This window comes from Cervus elaphus, chromosome 21, assembly GCF_910594005.1.
Source record: "Cervus elaphus chromosome 21, mCerEla1.1, whole genome shotgun sequence".
NCBI lineage: Eukaryota > Metazoa > Chordata > Mammalia > Artiodactyla > Cervidae > Cervus > Cervus elaphus.
This window is the reverse complement of record NC_057835.1, coordinates 38,073,893-38,094,541: the sequence shown is the minus strand read 5'-3', so window position 1 is coordinate 38,094,541 and position 20,649 is coordinate 38,073,893. Positions and strand designations below refer to the sequence as shown.

Genomic DNA, 20,649 nt, shown 5'->3' with positions numbered 1-20,649 from the left:
CATGCCCTTTATTCATAAATTAGGACTTTCAAAACAGCACAGCAGACTGTGTCCCCAAATTCTAAAACAGCAGCAAATGCTGTTGTTTATATAAAACCTAAATGGTAATTTTTAGACTCATTTCCATGGTGCCCTGTTAGCATTAGCACTACCATTGTACCGTGCTATATAATAAACAATCTTAGACCTTTATCGATTATTGATAGAAATGTTAGTCCCTAACCACTTTTTCTATGTCTTAAGTTTTTGAAATTCAAGTGTACCTGCCATAACATAAAATAAACACTAGACTCTAAAACAGAAAGAAACAGCACAGCAGGGCACTCAACCACATGCAGGGCCTTTCTGAGCCTGGGGCCCCATGTGAGCACACAGGCCGCACGTCCGTGGAGGTGGCCTGGTACATGGTTACCGGCTGAATCTGATCAAACACATCCGTGGGCTGTAGACCCAGGGGCACTGGCCGGAGCTAGGACTTCAGGAGAAGATAGCATTCCATGTTTACATTTCTTTTAAACGTTTAAGAAAGGTCAAATCTGAAAGAGAAGCTGCCGTCATCACAGATGGACAGAGATGAGGGAATAGCAGTGTTCTAAGAAAGTGGGCAGAAGATGCATCAGCACTGTTAGGAACTTTCATCACTGAAAACATGCCCTAGGGCCATCTCCCGAGTCAGAATTCCCCAAATCACAGTAGTGGGAAAGGGAAGGTGGGAAAAGCGAAACTGAGGTTACGGTTCATTGTCAGTATAGATGTGGCGTTGATGACTGATTAAAAAAGAAAAGACATAAGAAAATCCTCCCCGTTCGTTTCTCAGACTCCAGCAGAGAAGGACAGTGTGAATGGAAGTTTAGATCCAAGGCATGAGTAAGGTGGGGGCTTCCCTGGTCGCTCAGATGGTAAAGAATCTGCTTGCAATGCTGGAGACCCGGGTTCAGTCCCTGGGTCGGGAAGATCTCCTGGAGAAGGAAATGGCAACCCATTCCAGTATTCTTGCCTGGGAAACCCCATGGACAGAGGAGCCTGGTGGACTACAGTCCATGGGGTCACAAAAAGTCTGACACAGCTGAGGACTAACATCACATACCCATAAGGTGACTGATTTTGTAGCTGCTTTAAAATTGACTTGTTTCAAAGGTTACTTTCCAAAAACAGTATCTAAAAGACCTTTTTGAAGACATTTTCCAACATTGTTCCCCTTTTACTGGGAAAAAAAATCAAATTAACTGAATGAGATGTATATATACACCTGTGCTCTGCTGTGAGCATTTGTCTTCCATGGTAATGATTCTGTTAACCAGATAATGCAAGTATGAAGGTTAGGCCACCAAGGGAACTTCTGTAGAGTTCTGAGAATAGTAGAAATCGTACTTTTTAAGTCTGAGGATCTTTGAGTAGAGAGGTTGGTTCCAGGATGACTTATAGGAAAGGAGAATCCATTTTACAGTGTTGTCAGGGGGCTGGGGTTGAGGGGGTAGGCCTGGGAAAGAATGGTTGTCAGATACAGTTGTCCGAGGTCACTGGAAATCAAGGAAAATCTTGAGTGTTCATCGTGAAAAGAACATGGACATGTCCATGCCCCTTTTCCATGTGCCCTTTCACCTAAACTTGTTAATTTTCCTGCCCCATCATCCCTCAGTATCCTGGGGGTTTGGTTCCTGTGGGCCCTCCACCCCATACAGAATTCACAGATAGTCAAGTCCCTTATAAAATGTCATAATGTTTGCATATAACCTAGGCACATCCTCCTGTATACTTTAAATCATCTCTAGATTACTTGGAATACCTATTATGATGGAAATACTATGTGAATTATTCCTTGTTGTTCAGTCACTAAGTCGTGTCCAACTCTCGGAGACCCCATGGACTGCAGCACACCAGGCTTCCCTGTCCTTCATCGTCTCCCAGAGTTTGCTCAAACTCATGTCCATTGAATTGGTGATGCCATCCAACTGTCTCATCCTTTGTCGTCCTCTTTTCCTCCTGCCCTCAATCTTTCCCAGCATCAGGGTCTTTTCCAATGAGTCAGTCCTTTGCATCAGGTGGCCAAAGCGTTGGAGCTTCAGCTTCAACATTAGTCCTTCCAGTGAATATTCAGGGCTGATTTCCTTTAGGATTGACTGGTTTGATCTCCTTTCAGTCCAAGGGGCTCTCAAGATTCTTCTCCAGAACCACAGTTCAAAAGCATCAAATTCAAGTTTTATTTTTTGGAGCTTTCTGGATTTTTTAAAAAATATTTTTCATCTATGGATGCTGAACTTGAGATACAGAGGGCTGACTGTGTTGTGAACAGTGTGACTTGACGATGGCAGGCAGGGCCTTTAAATTTTTCTTTCTTCAGAAACAAGCTTAGCTTATCATCCAGTGTCACTGGAGCTTGCCTGCTCCAGTCATTTGTGACAGAATTTAGTCAGCTACAGAGAGCCCGGGAAACAAGTGTCCCCCAAGGTTGCACACCCGGAGCAGTGCCCACCTTAAAGCAGCTTCATCAGGCATGGTACCTGCACGGAGACCTGTTCTGTTGGAGATGAGAACCCAGAATCCCTCCCAGGATGGAGGTGTCTGGTGCCCATATCAACCCAAGGAGACTCTGTAATCTGTTTTGCATCAAGTTACTGTGTTCATAAGAAAAACAAACCTTGTTTGCATATTCAAGGTAGGGATGATGGGTTGACATGATGGCTAAGTTCTCTTAACACCTGGGATAGTGCCTTTTAAAAAGTATGTATTAAATTCCTTTTCTACTTGTTATCAACTCTCCCAAAATTAGCACCTTGTTTTGGACCTTGTTTTCCAATTATTTCAGCAACATGTTTCACTTACTGTCTTTACCACACAGTTTTACCATTCACCATTGCTTAACACTTTTGGAGAAGTGATAATACCCAGAAAAGTCAGGTGACAGTCACTTGCCTGAATCTCATAATCACACAGGGTTACATTAATGAATACAGTTATATGTTCCCACAAGCCAAATCTGTTTTGTAAATAAAGTTTTATTGAAACACCCCTGTACTCCTTCACCAGCATCCTGTCTGGGGTTCCCTTTGACCCATATCAGCAGGATTGAGTCATTGCCACAGAGACCATATGGTCCACAAAACCATTTGCTGACTCTTTACCAAAAAAGAAAAAACACTTGCTGACCTCTGTATTAGAATGTATAGACACCTGCCTCTCTGAAAAAGGAGAGTTGAAGTTAATAGTGCGGGCAGGGCGGTTCCTTGCCTCACCAGGGCCTGTGTGATCCGTACCCAGCTGTCCCACTCTTTGCTACTCAGTGTATATTTGCTACTCAGTTGAGAGAATTTGGGGGTAATTTTGATTATAGGTGGTTTTCACCTTGTGTTGATTGCAGAACCTATATCTAGCTTAAGATACAATCCTCCTTGGTTACCATAATTGGACTCATCCTTACCCAGCAGCTCTCCCCTACCTAGGAAAACCAAGTATAAAAATTATTAACAGGAACATACCCAGTGGAGGTATATGGTTCCTGTGGCCACAGTAGCATCAAACTTGATGTACCTGCCTCCAGAGAGCCATGATAACCTTTCCGCACTAATCAGAATCAACCTCTCTCATTCTTCATTCATTCTTTCTTTCAGTCTTCATGATTTTTGTCTTGATAGACCACCTTTTAAGATAATTTGTGTGTGTACTTAGGTTGACCTTGAGAGTCCCAAAGTTCAGGGTGCCTCGGTGTTGATTGGCATCTTCTTCCTACTCACCCCATATCCTTGAATACTTGAGTCTTGAACATGGCAATATCTGCTTTTAAGGAAGTAATATACTCTTTTCCTTTTATCTGAGTCCTCCCTAGCAGCAAATAGAATACAGTTGACCCTTGAACAACATTAGTTTGAACTGTGCAGGTCTATTGATATAGGGATACTTTTCACTAGTAAATACCACATACAGGACTATGAGATTGGTTGATGCTGTGAATGGAGGAAGCGTGGATACAGAGGGCTGACTATCCATTATAGGCAGATTAATCTCAAGTTGTTCAAGGGTCAGCTATATAAAAATTGATCACTAGGTCTCATGTTTACTAAATTCAAATAATCTTAAAAGACATTTCCCCCAAAGCTCTGCACTTCTGTGTCATTTTAACGCAGATTCAGGGTCCAGAGATAGTAGCTCTCCTGGCCTGAACGCAGTGTCATATGCACGTGGCAAGAGCTTCCTCTTGGCAAGGAGCTCGCTTACGTACTACTTTTTCGGGGGAGTAGTCTTTCCCATTGGTTAGACTTTGGACTGAGTAAGGAGGGCCTTCATCATCCCTAAGCACAGAGAAGGGAACGGGAGGAGCCCTGTATCCTACTTTCCTTACAACTCCACTGGCATGTATATTCCCAGGAATATAAAGTTAGATCAGAACTTCCCAGCAACCTTAGATTAAGTATTAACTCTTATCCCTATATCTTCAAGGAGCCAATCAAGCTTTTAGGCTGTGGAGCAGGACTCCATCAAAATCAAAAGCTTCTCTGAAGAAAAACATTATTTGAAACATCAACATAATTGGAGGAGTTCTCATGCTTGGAAGAGTGTCTGCAAATACGAAAAAAAGGTTTTAAAACTTTATATAAATCAGTAAATGAATATTTTAAAGTTGACAAAGAATTTGGACAGTTCATGGAAGTTACTTTTCAAGCACATACATACAAGCATCTCCAATATTTCCCAATTAAAATAAAGCACTATTTTCTGCACCTAATAAAATAGTAAGGACATCTTTAAAACAGTAACAGCCAGTGTTTATAAGGCTGTGGTCAAACTGACACAGTTTAAATGGACAAAATCCTTTTAAAAACTGTTTGGCACAGTATATGAGAAAGTAGGTAACATGTCGAGGGAGGCATGAGAAATAAAACTGGGTAAGGAGTCTGGACTAGATTCTGTAGACAATAAACCCTGCTGGTTCTGAAAGTTGCTTGAAGTATTTTAGACCCATTATTCTGAGGGGGAGTGAGAGGGAGGAACAAACACTAAGTTGGGTGGGTGGGTGTCTGTGTGTATGTGTGTAGGGAGAAACAAAAACAGCTGGGGTGTGCGTGTGGTAGTTGCTCAGTCATGTCCAGCTCTTTGTGACCCCATGGACTGTAGCCTGTGCGCCTGTGTGTGTGTGTAGAGGGAGAAATAAGACTAACAGCTGGGGTATGTGTGTGTGTGTTAATTGCTTAGTCATATCCAACTCTTTGTGACCCCATGGACTGTAGCCTGCCAGGCTCCTCTGTCTATGGGATTCTCCAGGCAAGAATACTGGAGTGGGTAGCCATGCCCTTCTTCAAGGGGATCTTCCCGACCCAGGGATCGAACACAGATGTCTTGCGTTGCAGGTAGATTCTTTACCATCTGAGCCAGTTTGGTAAATATTTTACATTTGTAGATCATCAGACTTTATATTATCTAGGTTGTGTCCTCAGCTTGACAAACCAGGAGACTGAAGACTAAAAAATATGGAAATCCCTTCCCCAAGGTTCAGGTAGGAGTTACGAGCGCAGATGAACTAGATGGACTCTTCTGAGTTCCAGTTTTCTGTTTTTCTTTTTACTCTTAAAGGGTTTATGGAACTCTTTGGTAGTATTTACAAATGGAGAATTTTAATATTCTTGTGTAGATTTTAATATTTTATGATTGAATATGTAAACATTAACTTTTAAATAAGCTTTAAAAAGAATTCCAGCTCTTTCCCACTTGTAAATATTTTGACTTGCCAATAGAAATAATTAGATAATCTTCATAGATTTAATAGAGTAAAAACTAGAGAAACACTCATTCTTTTGATCACTGATTTTTTTTTTTTTTTTTTTTTTACTGTCTACTTTAGTGCTCTGCACGCTTACTGTGCTTTCAGAATATAAAACAAATAACCTCCAGGGCTGCTCTCCAGGAGCAGGAGTGATGGACATTTGCTTAAAATAAATCAAACAAGTTTTTCTATATTGAACATTTATTGTTCTGTTGCTAAGTCATGTCCGACTCTTTGCAACCCCGTGGACTGTAGCACACCAGGCTTCGCTGTCCTTCACCATCTCCTGGAATTTGCTCCAACTCATGTTCCCTGAGTCAGTGATGCCACCCAGTGATCTCATTCTCTGTCACCCCCTTCTCCTCCTGCCCTCAGTCTTTCCCAGCATCAGGGTTTTTTTCCAATGAGTCAACTCTTCACATCAGGTGGCCAAAGTATTGGAGCTTCAGCTTCAGCACCAGTCCTTCTAATGAATATTCAGTGTTGATTTCCTTTAGGATTGACTGTCTGGATCTCCTTGCAGTCCAAGGGACTCTCTAGAATCTTCTCCAGCACCACAGATCATAAGCACACAATAAACATAAGTGATTACAAAAATTATATAACCCTATAATAGAGATAAATGTAAATTCAAAGTAGGAACCAAGATTTAGATGGAAAATCACAGAAAAGGTACTTGAGCTTGATCTTCAGAGGTTACTAGGAATTTCTCAGACTAATGAGGGGAGTAAGTATGGAGAAAAGGCATTCTAAGAAAAGGAAACTGTGCAGAATCATGAAACAGCATGTCACTTGTGGCAAGGTGAGATAATTAGATGTGTCTGAAGTCAGATTGGTTAGAGATGAGGTGTCAGAAAGTGACTCAGTGGGACTTTGTTCTGCTAGTGTCATTCATGGTTCTAAATACCTTTACACAGTAGTTTTACTTTATGCCATTGATTTCCATTTTACAGATGGTGAAACTAAGTCCAAGAAAAGGAAAATAACTTGAACAAAGTCTAATCAGTAGTGGGGTCATGATTTGAAATGTGGCAGACTCTTTTTCCTGTCTCCCTCCCCCCGGAGGGTTTAGAGCATTGAATAGTTTTCAAGCTTGCTGTCACGGTGGTGCAGAAGATAGGTAAAAGGCTGCAGGTAGCAAGCTTGGAAACAGCCACTTGCAAGAATCAAGACAAAGGATAATGAAGGCCTAATCTTGGAGCAAAAGTATTTAGGAGAGAAAAGTCGCAGAACTTAGTCTTTATTTGATGGAGCTACTAAAGAATTTCTGGCTTGGAAAACTGGATAGATGTACCACTCATCAGACTGAAGAACAGAGACGCAGGATTCAGTTTAGAACGACTTTAGTTGTGGTATTCATGGAATATTCAGATCAAGAGGTCTGGCAAACAGTGGGATAGTCAGATCAAGAGATGAGGTAAAGCTTTAGCATCATCAGCCTGGATTATCATTGAAATCCTTCTTACAGATGCTACAAACCACTTAGAGCCTATAGTGAGATAAGAGGGCTAGGGAGGGAAACTCTAGTGCACTGCTTCTCAGAATATAGTCTACCCAGGGGCTGGCTGTGCACCAGTTATTTATCACTGGTCCATGGTGAGAGATGGGATTTGCTTCAGCATGTAATTGTTGCATGTAAATAAGCTTGCTATTTATTTGAGCTGACTTTAACAAATCTTAGCAAGACATTGCATTACTTTGCATTGCTTAACATCCTGATTTTGCAAACTCCTTTTTCTTTTTTTTGTTGCAGATCATATTTAGTATCACTGACATCGAGAACATTTAAACTTTAGGTAGAGGGAAGTGGTAGCCAAAGAGACAGAAGGTACAGTGTGAGGGGTAGAGTGAAGAACAGAAGGATAGGAAGCTCAGTTATTCTAATGGGTTCATGGTTTAAATGAGCAGGTGGCCAGCACAGCCACAGAGAGGTCAGATAAGATTGAAGACTAAAACTTATTGGATTTGGCCATTTTAGGGTCATCGGTAATATTTTAGGAGCTTTGCCCCCTGCTTGCTCTTTTACTTTCTTCTCTCTCATCTTTATCCACCAATCTACCTTCTAAATACTTACCAAACCTATACTTTCACCATGTATACCAAAGACCTCTTTGGCTCTAAAATACTTTTGAATTCAGTCTTCCTTTTTCCTTATCTCTTGGGTGATCTGAAGTTACTGATCCCTCTTTCCTTCCTGTCATATTCCTTCATCTATAATGCACTGACCTTGGTATTCCTTTTCACACCCCACCCACCATTCTGTGCCCATTTCTTCTACACACACTGCATGTTTTTAATGACATCCATTTGTTCCACTACGTGTGTGCATGCTAAGTTTCTTTAGTCATATCAAACTCTTTGAGACCATATTGACCATAGATGGCCCTCCAGGCTCCTCTATCCATGGGATTCTCCAGGCAAGAATATTGGAGTGGATTGCCATGCCCTCCTCAAGGGGATCTTCCTGACCCAGGGATTGAACTAGCATCTCTTATGTATTTTATGTCTTCTGCATTGGCAGGAGGATTCTTTACCTCTCAACCACTACATATGGTGTCAGTTTCCAAATCTAAACTCAACCCACCTTTCTTTTCTGAGCTTCGGAGCCATCAGCCTATCAGACATCTTACTCAAATGCCACAGATTCTTCAATACGTCCAAAGCTGGACCCAAATTGTCACCTACATTTTTCTCTCCATCCCTCCTTCCTAAGCCCCATGCTCATACTGCAATCTGCCTAGCTGCCAACCACTAGTGTGAACATCATCCTCACCCCCTTTTTTATCCCATTAGTGATTGATTTCACTACCAAATACCTCTTTGAATCTGTAACTCTCCCTTATCCCCGCTCCCTGCATCTGGGCCCCCAGCATCCATCACCTTGACTGAGTTATCCTCTTGTGAGGATCTCTCTCCCTTCCTCAGTCTTCTTTTCTCTCCAGGACCCTCACCACACTAGAGCTAGAGTAATCGAAATTTGACATCACCTCCTTGTTGAATTCTTTGCCTGCCACTCCAGTCTTCTCTCTGTGTTCAGTAGAGTCAGGTCACATTGATTGTTTTTCAGTTCTCCAGTATGTTCTCTGTCTGTTTTAAATAATTTTACTTATGACTATGCTGGATTCACTATGCTTCCTCGCTGTTGAGGCTTTTCTCTCGCTGTGGAGAGTGAGGGCTACGCTAGTGGCGGGGTGTGCGCCTCTCATTATGGTGGCCTCTCTTTTTGCGGAACACAGGCTCGAGAGCTCACGGGCTCGCAGTAGTTTCAGCACATGAGCTTAGTCGCTGTGGCTCCTGGGCTCTGGGCACAGATTCAACAGTTGTGGTACATGGGCTTAGTTGCCCGATAGCATGTGGGATCTTCCCAGACCAGGGATGGAACCCATGTCTCCTGCATTGGCAAGCGGATTCTCAACTACTGGACCACTAAGGAAGTCCCAACATGCTCTCTCTCTCTCTCTCTGCACCTTCGAACATGATCTGTGACTGTTTGGAGCTATTATATACCCTCTTCATTGGCAAATTTGACTTCCATCATCAGAAAACTTCTGTAACCCTGCATATCTGAATTACATGGAGTTCCTCTGTGGTCACCCATTAGTCTCCTTTCCCCTTTCATTACATTTGCCATATTGTTTGGTAATCTCTCATTTTTGTTCATGAATCAATGCCCTCCTCTGAATGTTAAGCTCCAAGAAGGCAGGAACCATACCTGGTTGGTACATCATTATACTTCAAGCTCCTAGTACAGTGCTTGAAGAGTAACATTCAGTCAATGTTGGTTAAATGAAATGAATGCTCTTCTGAATGTTTTCACATCCATTATCTCAGTGGGGGTAAAGTGGAACAATTTAGAGAGGATTTTAATGAAACATAAGACGGTGGATTAGAAGATTAAATTATTTGTTGAGTTGTTTTGCCCCAATAGGAGGAAGGAGAACTAAGAGACAGGAAAGCTGGTTAGGAGAGTAGAAGCATTTCATACTGCCTTGTAAAACAAAGAGGAAGAATAAAAAAAAAATAGCTTGTATTATTCAGATTTCATATTCCTTCTAATAAGTTGAGGCCTATAAGGAGGGGTATGTGTGTGTGTTTTAATATTTTAAAACTTCAGATTGTTCATCTCTTAGGGTTTATTTTCTTCACCTGGAAAAACTACATAACATGGTGTAAAAATGTTTTTGTAAACTTTGATCTTTCAGTTTGTTTTCTTTGGAGGGAGGTTTACAGAAGTAAGTAATTGATTTCATTCTAGCTTTTCTATTTTCAAACAAATTGAGACAAAATGTATTTTTAAAGATTTAACTGAGATTTTAAAAAAAGGACAAAGAAGTAAACACCAAGAAGTAAAGGAATAGGCAGTCAATTGGAGGAAATCTGGGTTCAGAAAAGAGGTAAGAGAAATTACTTTGAGGACAAAATGCTCTCTTTCTGGAAGTCGAGGTGTAAAACACGTGGTAAGACACATTATTTGGTGTCTTCAGCTTCTTAACAAAGATGAACCTCCAGAGCTAGAGAGCTCGTTGCATCCAAGATAGACTTTACGACAAGTGCTTGACATCCAGGGCAAATTAGATTTCAGCTATGCCAGAGACAAAGTAAATATGCCATTTTGAAACTATTAAAAGAGATTGGTGTGTGTTCTGTATAGGGTAGTGGCTATTCAGGTTCTGTATGGAGATGTAGATTGAAGAATATTTAAAGAAAAAAGAGATCAAGATGTTTTCTTTAAAACACAACTTTGTATCTAATGAACTCTGTAAAAAATAAAATTTGTGGGTAGTTCCCAATTCTCTATAAAACATGGAAGAGAGAAGCTTGGTTTGGAACCTCTTGAGAATTTGCCACAAACATCTACCTCTGCAGGAAAAGAATCTAATATAGATTTTAGAGAATGCTTGTCATTGACCGTGTAGCACTGTATTCTAACAGTTCTACCAGATGAGTTAGCTCAGAAATGCATCTTGATTAACATAAATTGAGCATTGAGTGGCATTGTTTTGGATTTTCTGGCTGTAATTAACTAGTAACTTTGTTAAGTCCTCACGGTGGTTTCTGGGTGCAAGAATCACATGACCAGTTTATATGAGGAAGTTTGCCATCTGGTTCGCTGTGCCAGAGGACATGCAGAAGCTACATCTAAAAGCGATAGGAACCAATTAGGTTTTAAGGTGAAACAAGAGACATCGAGCTATCTCTTGTGATTTAGAAATGAAATTTAATCTGTCAAAGTCCATTCCTACCTACCCTGACTCTTAAGGCTTTGCAGAAGCGCTTCAACTTGGAGGTTATACTGAGACCATGCTGCAGTTTGACTCATGGAAGGTCCTGGTAGAGTCAGTGGTACAACTGTACCATTGTTCAACTGGTAGAGTAACTGGTACAATAACTTAGTACCAGTTAACAATGGCTACCAGGTCTCTAGCTGTTCTCTACGGTTTCCTGTTTGGTGAGATGTAGTGCTGTTGTCTCTGTGAAAGTAATATTCCTCATATTAGACTAGGAGATTTCAAGCCATATCTAGTAGAGTGATCTGGCAAAGAGGTTTGGGGGGAGTCAGCACACCTGTACACCTACCTGAAGTTTGTGTGGGTAGAGATGTCTGATGGGTGAACTGGATGGACTATGAGGAGAACGTACCTAGGGGTAAGAGTAGATGTCTTTTTTCTGGAAACAGTCTCCTCCCAGCTCCACAACCACTGTCCAGCTCTTCCTCTGAGCATGCTGCGGATTGTTTTTAATTTTGTGGCTTCTGTGCGATTGTTTCCATGGTTTCTCTGAGTTTCCCGGATGAGTGACTTTAATGTGCTGCCTGGTTTGGGATATTTGGTCCAAAGAGACTAAGACACAGAAAGAGCCTGTGACAAATACCATGCAGAGTGTGGTGTTGCTCATACACCAGCTCTCCTCATCTTGCCCACCCCCTTGTTCTCACATAAAATGAGGGAGAAAATGGAGAATTTAAATTTTCAAAGAAAAATCCATCTGATTCTGTTTTCCCTGGCCCAGGGGTTTTTCTTTATTTCTTTCCATGAACCAGAAGCCTTTCTGTCGTTGGAAGAGCCCCTATAAGGCAGTTGCGTGGACCTCTCAGTGTGGCCAGGGGCCATTTGTGGGATGAGAGAGAAGGTGGACCTGGAGATGGGGGTGCATTGTTTCATCACAGAGAACCACAAAGGCAGTCTCTCCAACTTCATACAACCTGTTGTCTCCCACCTTCCATTAAATTTTAAGTATTTCTAATCACACACTTTTTCAACTTCCTCTTAAATTATTTACCAATGCCAGTAAAAGATAATGGAGAATTTGAGCAGAGCTTTACTCTTCCGACTTCCCTGTGAATTAAAACAGGGTTAATCTTGACACTGTAGTGATACAACAAGAGATGAAAATCCTTCCTGTATTTCCACAGAGTACGGTACAATCCACAGCCCGTCAACACCTATTAAAGATTCAGATTCTGATCGATTGCGTCGAGGTTCAGATGGGAAGTCACGTGGACGGGGCCGAAGAAACAATAACCCTTCTCCTCCTCCGGATTCTGATCTTGAGGTATGCTATTGCCAACGCCTAAGTAAATAGCAAGCGATTTAGAAGCTAAATGCTGATTTTGTATACCTGCTGTGAGCAAGGTGTCCAAATGCTTTTGTTACTGCTTTCTGTTCCCTATCAACATAAATAAGCCAGTTTTTTTTCTTTTTTCCATATTAAAGGTAAAGCAACTATTTATTTCTGCTTTCTCTTCCACTTCATGTGGTAAAGCATTTATTTTTCCTCTTTAGTGAAACGTCATAAATTATATCATTCTGCTTTAACAGAATTCTCTTGTACTGCTGTGTCATTGCCGTTAAATTAAGTGTTGTACTAAATATGCTTTATAAAACTCACTTGGAAATTAAAGGCACACTGTGTATATTGGGGGCGGGGAGGGGAAACCAGAATGTTCTAAACAAAAGTGGTTATCACCTTTTGAGACATGCTTTGGTGGAGTTCAAAGCAGGAGAGATTAAATAAAACTTTACAGGGTGATAGATTTTGTAACGTTGAATCCACTGATATTAACTTTCTTTTCATTGCCCAAGTGAAACTAATGGTAGAAAACTTGATTCTTTTGGCCGAAAAGATGACAGATTACCAGCAGAACTTGTGTTTGAATATGTGCTGGTGTGAGTGGGGTTGGGAAGAAAAAAGCAAATGGAAGCCTTTGGTGATATCTCAAAGATCTTTTTGAAATGAGTTCCTTCACTAATTCAATTCTAAAAAACCCCAAGAGTATGCCAAGAGCATGTGGGTTACGTCTACTTAAGTTATTACCTCTGAAATCTCAATAAAATCAGGCAGGAACAATATACCATCCATTTGATAACATCCCAATAGGTAACACAAGGTGAATAGATGATGTAAAGTTTAAGTTTTTATATGCAATTTTTAGATACTCGGCTTATTAAGAATAAACCATAAGACTAGTTATTTTAATACTTCTTAATCCACAGTGATCAGAGGCAAAGAAAAAGTCAACTGAATGATTTTTCACTGATTGCCCCTCTGTCTGTGAAGTTACAAACAGACTCGTTTTAGCTTATTTTCCATGTCTTTAGAACTGAAAAGTGACTACAGAAGTAGAAAGAACATGTAGTCTTATTTCTTTCCTGCATTTTTGACAGTGTTGCTGATATGTTTATCCTCTTGTATCTTACCTGAGGTTTTATCTGAGAAAAGCTAGGGCATACACTTTGGAACATTTGTGTTAAAAAATAGTAAATTCAGATTTTTCATCTGTCTCCCGTTTCAAGACTACCTTTCCATGTTGAAGTTATGACTAGCAGGTTTCTCAGACAAGGGCAAGACACATTGATTTGGTGCTTCCTTTCTAGAGGGTGTTCATCTGGGACTTGGACGAGACAATCATTGTTTTCCATTCCTTGCTCACTGGGTCCTATGCCAACAGATATGGGAGGGTGAGTACCAAGAGGCATCATTTGTTCATTTCTTTAGAGTAAATCTGCCTAGAATTAGATTTTTTATCCAAATGGGAATGTGGTTTAACTTTAAATAATATATTTGAAATACAAAAATGAAAGTAACTTGATTTACTGAAATATATATATAAGACGAAGCCATAAATGAACAGAAGGAGTTCTTTTTAGGCTGTTAAGAAGATAAAGATCTCTCATAAAGATAAACTTTATGCAATTAAATTCATTCTTATTTCAGACCCCAATGAATAAAGGTGATCAGATGCTATTCTAGGGTGAAATAGTAGAATACATAGATGATATAAAAAGATCTTTTGTGTTGTGTTTTTTTTTATTTGCCACATATTTTTATTCTCTTCATTCCCAACATATTCAGGGGAGCAGATAGTTCACTATATTGTCTTCCATGATTAGCAATGTTAGTATTTTATTTTCAAAGCACTTATTATGAATGTCTTTATCAGTCCCTTTGCTGTGGAACTAAAAATATGTGAATAGTTTGTAAAAGTTTGGCTTCTGAATGACAGAGGAACAATATCTCCAGTTCTTAGTTGTTACAACACTTATCTTGGTGGTGTAGGTACAGAATAATTTTACAGATCACCTTCCATGAATATAATTTTAATTTCAGTGTTTTGCATTGGGTTTCCCAAAATCTTGGAAATTCTTTTTGTTTCCTTGCTGGTTCCATAACTTTTTCTCATGCAAAAATCATGTTATTTAAAAGTGTCTTAAGTGAAATTATCCTGTGAATATCATATTTTTCATTTTTAATCATTAAAGAAATCATATTACAAGTCTTAGATCCTTGAAGCTTTTGGTTGGAAGTCTTAGGAACTGAATTCTTATGTGTTGGTGACTCCAGATGTTTCTCAGCATTAACTGTTAAAATTGATGCTCATAAGATGGTCATGCTTTCATTACTGACTGCAGGAATTTATCCTTTCAATAAATCATATTTCAATAAATACATATTTAGTGCTTGATATGTAGGCATCTGGAGGTGAAAGTGGAGAAATGCTCATTGAGCTTCACAGTGCAGCCTTCCTTTCTCAAACCCTAAATATATACCTAATACAAAAAAAAGGGGGGGGGGGTGTGCTGGAAAAATGCACATTTGTAAGAGCAAGAATATTCCACCATTTGAATGTCTTGTCAGAAATATCTGTAAAACACAATATCCCCCAATTTATTGTTAAACAGATTTTCTATGAGAAGAAGATAATGAACAAAAACACAGATTATTTTAAAAATAAGGCTATTTTAAGTTTTCTAAGGAACCTCCATAGTGTTCTCCATAGAGGTTGTATCAATTTACATTTCCAGCAGTGGAAGAGATTTTCCCTTCTTTCCACACCCTCTCCAGCATTTATAGTTTGTAGGTATTTTTGATGATGACCATTCTGTCTGGTGTGAGGTGATACCTCATTGTAATTTTGATGTGCATTTCTTTAATAATTAGTGATGCTGACCATCTCTTCACGTGCCTCTTGGCTATCTGTTTGCCTTCTTTGGAGAAATGTCTATTTAGATCTTCGCGTTTTTTGACTGGATTGTTTGTTGTTTTGCTATTTAGTTGCATGAGATGTTTGTATATTTTGGAGATTAATCCTTTTTCAGTTGCTTCATTTGCAAGTTATTTTCTCCCATTCTGAGGGCTGTCCTTTTGTTTTGTTTATGGTTTACTTTGCTGTGCAGAAGTCATAGAGTCAATCATTCAGAATAAGTCTTTACTTTGTGGCTGGCACATATGAAGGAGTCCATAAATATTAGTTGTGTTATTTTTATTTATTATTTCTTTGATCGGTATTATTACTATCCCTATTTATACAAAAACTGCTCCTTTAAAAGCCTGAAGTATCAAAGTATAGTAAGTAGGAAGAGTCTTGAAGATCATCTTAACTGAGCCATTTTAATGTCCCTACAACTAACTCCTGGAGGAAGAGAGCTGGCCCCTGGAACTCACAGAAAAGTGTTGAAAAGGCAACACTTAGGAAATCAACATTTAAAAACCATCCAGGAAGTCTCAAGTCTTTAAAAAGCTTTGTCACTAGAGGCCAGGTTGATTAAGGAGAGTTGTCTTGATGTGTGTGCTCTGAGCCATTGAAAGGGGCCTGCTTAGAGGTGGTGAATATCCCCTGACCTCCTGGCCTTGTGTCAGTCTCTGACCATAAATTACTGGTTTACGCATGGAATTCATACCTAACATAGAAACCAATGGCAGCTTAGAATTTTTCACTTGGATTCTTGACGATATCTAAGCCAAATATTATAAATATCATGAATTTTATTTTTACCAATGTCAGCTATTAGTATTTTAAGACTTCAACCCATAGTATTTTGTTTAGTTTTTTCATACGAGGATATGTGATAAAAATTTTTATTTTCTATAATTTCCCAAAGCCAAATGTATGTATTCTTTCAAATACAGATGATTTGAGATGTTTAAACGTAAGGTTATCCTTTATGAGTTGATGGATGTTGAAGAGAGAGTAACTTCAGAAAGTCGGGGTGGGAAATGTCTTCCTGAGCATGATCCCTTGAGCCCGAGGTCAGAATGACCCAAAGAGTCCAGTGGATAATGTGCCCGTCAGGAGCAAGAGTGTTATAAGCAGAGGAAACAGCAAGCACAGAGGCAGGAAAGGGTTTAATGTTTGAGAGACAAAGAGGACAGTGTTGCCGAGCTTAGGGAAAAGAGATGCAGTCAGGAGAGAGATGTGCTGGGATGAGGGCAGGTATGAAGCACCTCCCAGCCATAGTCAACAGCACTGATCTCATTTCACACACTGTAAGAAAGTCTTCAAGGGGAGACATGAAATCTGATATAGTGTTTTAGATTTCTTTGGCTGTGTGTGGAGAATTAGTGGTAGGGAGAGAGAGGATGAGGAACAGAGAGGTTTCAGGGTGATCAGATGCACTGGCAGTGAAGATGGAGAAATGATTGGATTATGGATTCTATTGCAGGTAGAGAATTAGGATTTAATTGGACTGTGCTAGTGGGCGATAGGCAGTAGGAGATCAGATCATTCCCAGGGTTTTGTCCTGAGAAACTGAAAGAATTTTCATAAATTTGTTGAGATGGGGTAGAACTAATTTGGAGGGAAAATGGAAAATTCAGTGTTGCTCAAGTTTGAAATGCCCATGAGACATCTGCTCAGACCAGGTAAGGTGACGCTTGGAAGGGGACCACAGGAGATGGTGGAGAGTGGTTGGGGCAGATGTCAGATTTAGAATGAACAGTACACAGCTCAGGATGAGAAGGTCCTCAGACACATTTAGCTCAATTTCTTCCCACACCCCTTCTTTGAGCTGAGCACTGTCAGTCAACCTATCCTCTCATTGGTGGGACATGCCTCTTTCCTGACTTTTGAGGACTCCTTGCTAAGGATGTTGACTTGTAGCCTAAGTCATGCAAGAAAGCTTGCTGTATGATCTCTTTATTGGAGAACTTTAGAATCTGATACTTTAGAATCTAGGATATGATACTTGTGTCTGGTAAGAATGTGTGGCTCAGCAAGGATGCTTCCAAACAGTAATAATAACCAAACTGATCAGGACTTCGGTTTAGTTCAGTTCAGCCGCTCAATCATGTCTGACTCTTTGCGACTCCGTGGACTGCAGCACGCTAGGCTTCCCTGTCCATCACCAACTCCTGGAGCTTACTCAAACTCATGTGCATCGAGTCAGTGATACCATCCAACCATCTCATCCTCTGTCATCCCCTTCTCCTCCCACCTTCAATCTTTCCCAGCATCAGGGCTTTTTCCAATGAGTCAGCTCTTCGCATCAGGTGGCCACAGTATTGGAGTTTCAGCTTCAGCATCAGTCCTCCCAATGAATATTCAGGACTGATTTCCTTTAGGATGGACTGGTTGGATCTCCTTACAGTCCAAGGGACTCTCAAGAGTCTTCTCCAACACCACATTTTTGGGGGCTCCAAAAATCACTGCATATGGTGACTGCAATCTTGAAATTAAGATGCTTGCTCCTTGGAAGAAAAGCTATGACCAACCCAGACAGCATATTAAAAAGCAGAGACGTTACTTTGCCAACGAAGGTCTGTCTAGTCAAAGCTATGGTTTTCCAGTAGTCATGTATGGACGTGAGAGTTGCACTACAAAGATAGCTGAGCGCCAAAGAATTGATGCTTTTGATCATTACTTGCATCCTTGTTTTCTACCTGGGATGCAGGAGAGAAGTCTCAGGACAGTTCAGGGGCAAGCCACCTCTCTTAGAGCACAGGTTCCGGGATGTTACTGGGCTTTGTCAAGGGGACATGTGGCTGAGCCTTACTCTGCAAGCATATAAAGCAGTGAATGCCTGACAATGTGATTGCTGTTCGGTCTCTATGGGAACCAGATACTTGAGAAGTAGCTTAGTCACAGTAGCTTAGACTGCTCGATGAGTAGGCCATTCAGTAAAGGGATACAGGATCTGGTTGATATAATGCAAAATTAGGGCATGTTACAGCAATATGTACCAAAAAAACTTTGAGAATGTCTCACCTTCCATGTAATCCTAGCTGTGGGAAGCAGGCCTGCTGGGTGTTATAAGGAAGTGCTGTTTTATAACAAAGGTGATGGGAACAAAAAGAAAATACTGGGTACAGTTCAGGTTTTAGGGAAGAGAAAAGAAACAGCATATTAAAAGGAAAATGAAGTCTATGGATGTTAATGTAAATTAGGTTGTTGTTCCTAATATCTGTCCTAGCATCTTTTAAAGTTGCTTTCAAACCAAATCCAAATTCCCTAATTTTACTGAAGAAAACAAGCCTTGCTTTTTTTCATTGAATGGTCTCTTTAAAGTAGACAAGGTAATAATATAGTTGTTGACATCAAAGCACAGACCCCAGATTTATATTTAAAATAAGCATTGTACTGATGTCCCAAGCATGAATCCTTCTTGGGGGAGGACTTCTCAAGATACCCAGTATCTTGATTGTTTTAATACTTTCTTTTTATTGTTGCTTTAACACCTGTGTCTCATACAGATTTGGGCTAGACTAGGTCTTCAGAGTCTTGAACCTTACTCCTTGTTTTACACAGAAACCTAAATGTGAACACTTAAGACAGCATGAAGCTTAGCATTTTAATTGTTGTTGTTGTTCTGTTGTTATGTCATTTTTGATTCTCTGTGACTCCATGGACTGCAGCATGTCAGGCTTCCCTGTCCTTCACCATCTCCCGGAATTTGCTCAAACTAATGTCCATTGAGTCAGTGATGCCATCCAACCATCTCATCCTCTCTCGTCCCCTTCTCCTCCTGCCATCAATCTTTCCCAGCATCACGGTCTTTTCCAGTGAGTCAGCTCTTCGCATCAGCTGGCTCAGCTTCAGCACCAGTCCTTCCAATGAATATTCAGGATTGATTTCCCTTAGGATTGAGTGGTTTGATCTTGCTGTCCAAGGGACTCTCAAGAGTCTTCTCCAGCACCACAGCTTGAAAGCATCAATTGTAGGCCCTACTTATTAAGAATCTCCCATGTAACCAGGACTCATTTAACTCAACTCTAGTGCTCTGAAACTGCTATTGCCAAACCCATTTACAGAGGAGGAAGCTGAAGTTTAAAAGAGGTTGGAGATCAAATGTAAAAAACAGTAACATTTGTGGCATAAGATACATATTAGCTGATTTTAATGTAGCTGAACCTTGACTGTCAAAAAAAACACACAAAACCCTTGAATCTGACATAGTGGCCAGTAGGTAATATATGATACTGTCTTTAAGTTTTTGAAGTACCAATATGTGATTGGCCTTATGATGTAATAGAAGGAGCATCAGATTTGAATTCAAATAGAGCTATACTCAGATCCAAGCTCTGATTTTCAGTTCACTTACCTTGGCCAAACTATTTATCCATGCTGAGCCTGGTTTCCATATTCATAAATCTGACTGCTTGTAATCACTTTAAGAATTCACTTGCATCAATGATATCTCAGTAAAGCTAGAAGGTATTAAAAAAAAAAAAAGATTTAAGTTGTGTCATGAATTTGAAGGGTCCAGCACTATGTCTTACTAACAGCAGTAACCTAATAATAAATACAGCATATATCACTGATTGGTCTTGTATCTGCTGTCTAAGCTTTTCTTTTCTAACGTGCCAGGCTTATAGGATGGTCCCAGTTGTCACAATAAGTTTAGATCAACTAAACCTCCCTAGTGAGTGTATTACTGTGATCATTCAGCACATTGAGGGAAGAAAAACTTGACGGCAGTTTACACCATTTCATCAGAACATTCCAAGTAGCCAGTAAAGACTGCTGCTTTTTAGAGTACTGTGTCTGTTTCAGGGCATGATGGTAAACTCCAGACTCTAATGAGGGATGACCACCTTCCATGATGGCTGTAGATGCTGGATTCTCAGCATAGTATCAAAGCAGCTAGACATCTAGTGTCCTCCTTGGACTAGAGAGGATTTAGTTACTTAAACGGAATGATCTCTCTTTTGGAACCTCCAGACCAGAGGTTCACAAACTTTTCTGGTAAAGGGTAAAGAATAAATATGTCAAGCTCTTGGGCCGTATGCTGTCATAACTACTCAGCTCTGCCCTGGTACTGAGCCACAGACAATATGTAAATGAATACATGTCACCAGATATTACATTAATAGTTCTTAAGTTTGAATTTCATGCAGTTTTTCCATGTCATGAAATATGTTCCTTCCTTTGGATTTTAAAAATTTTGACCAGGGATTGACAGATCGAATCTCAAAGCTAAATCTGATTCATTACCTATTTTTGTAGCACTTCCAAGCTAAGAATGCTGCTTGAATTTTTAAAGGCTTATTAGTTAATTAGTGTTGGTTGGTCAGTCATGTCCGACTCTTTGCAACCTCATGGACTGTAGCCCGCCAGGCTCCTCTGTCCATGGAATTCTCCAGGCAAGTATAGTGGAGTAGGTTGCCATTCCCGTCTCCGG

The 20,649-nt window shown here is 40.2% G+C and overlaps 1 protein-coding gene across 11 annotated transcripts in view; it reads left to right on the top strand.

Annotated features, from left to right (window-relative positions):
* Nucleotides 1-20,649, top strand: part of EYA1 (EYA transcriptional coactivator and phosphatase 1) — a 181,010-nt gene that overhangs the window by 86,497 nt on the left and 73,864 nt on the right. For all 11 annotated transcript variants that reach the window (XM_043880350.1, XM_043880348.1, XM_043880359.1 and 8 more), the window contains 2 exons: nt 12,168-12,307; nt 13,630-13,713. In XM_043880350.1, coding sequence (XP_043736285.1) covers nt 12,168-12,307; nt 13,630-13,713 — 224 coding nt within the window. The remainder of the gene's footprint in view (nt 1-12,167; nt 12,308-13,629; nt 13,714-20,649) is intronic.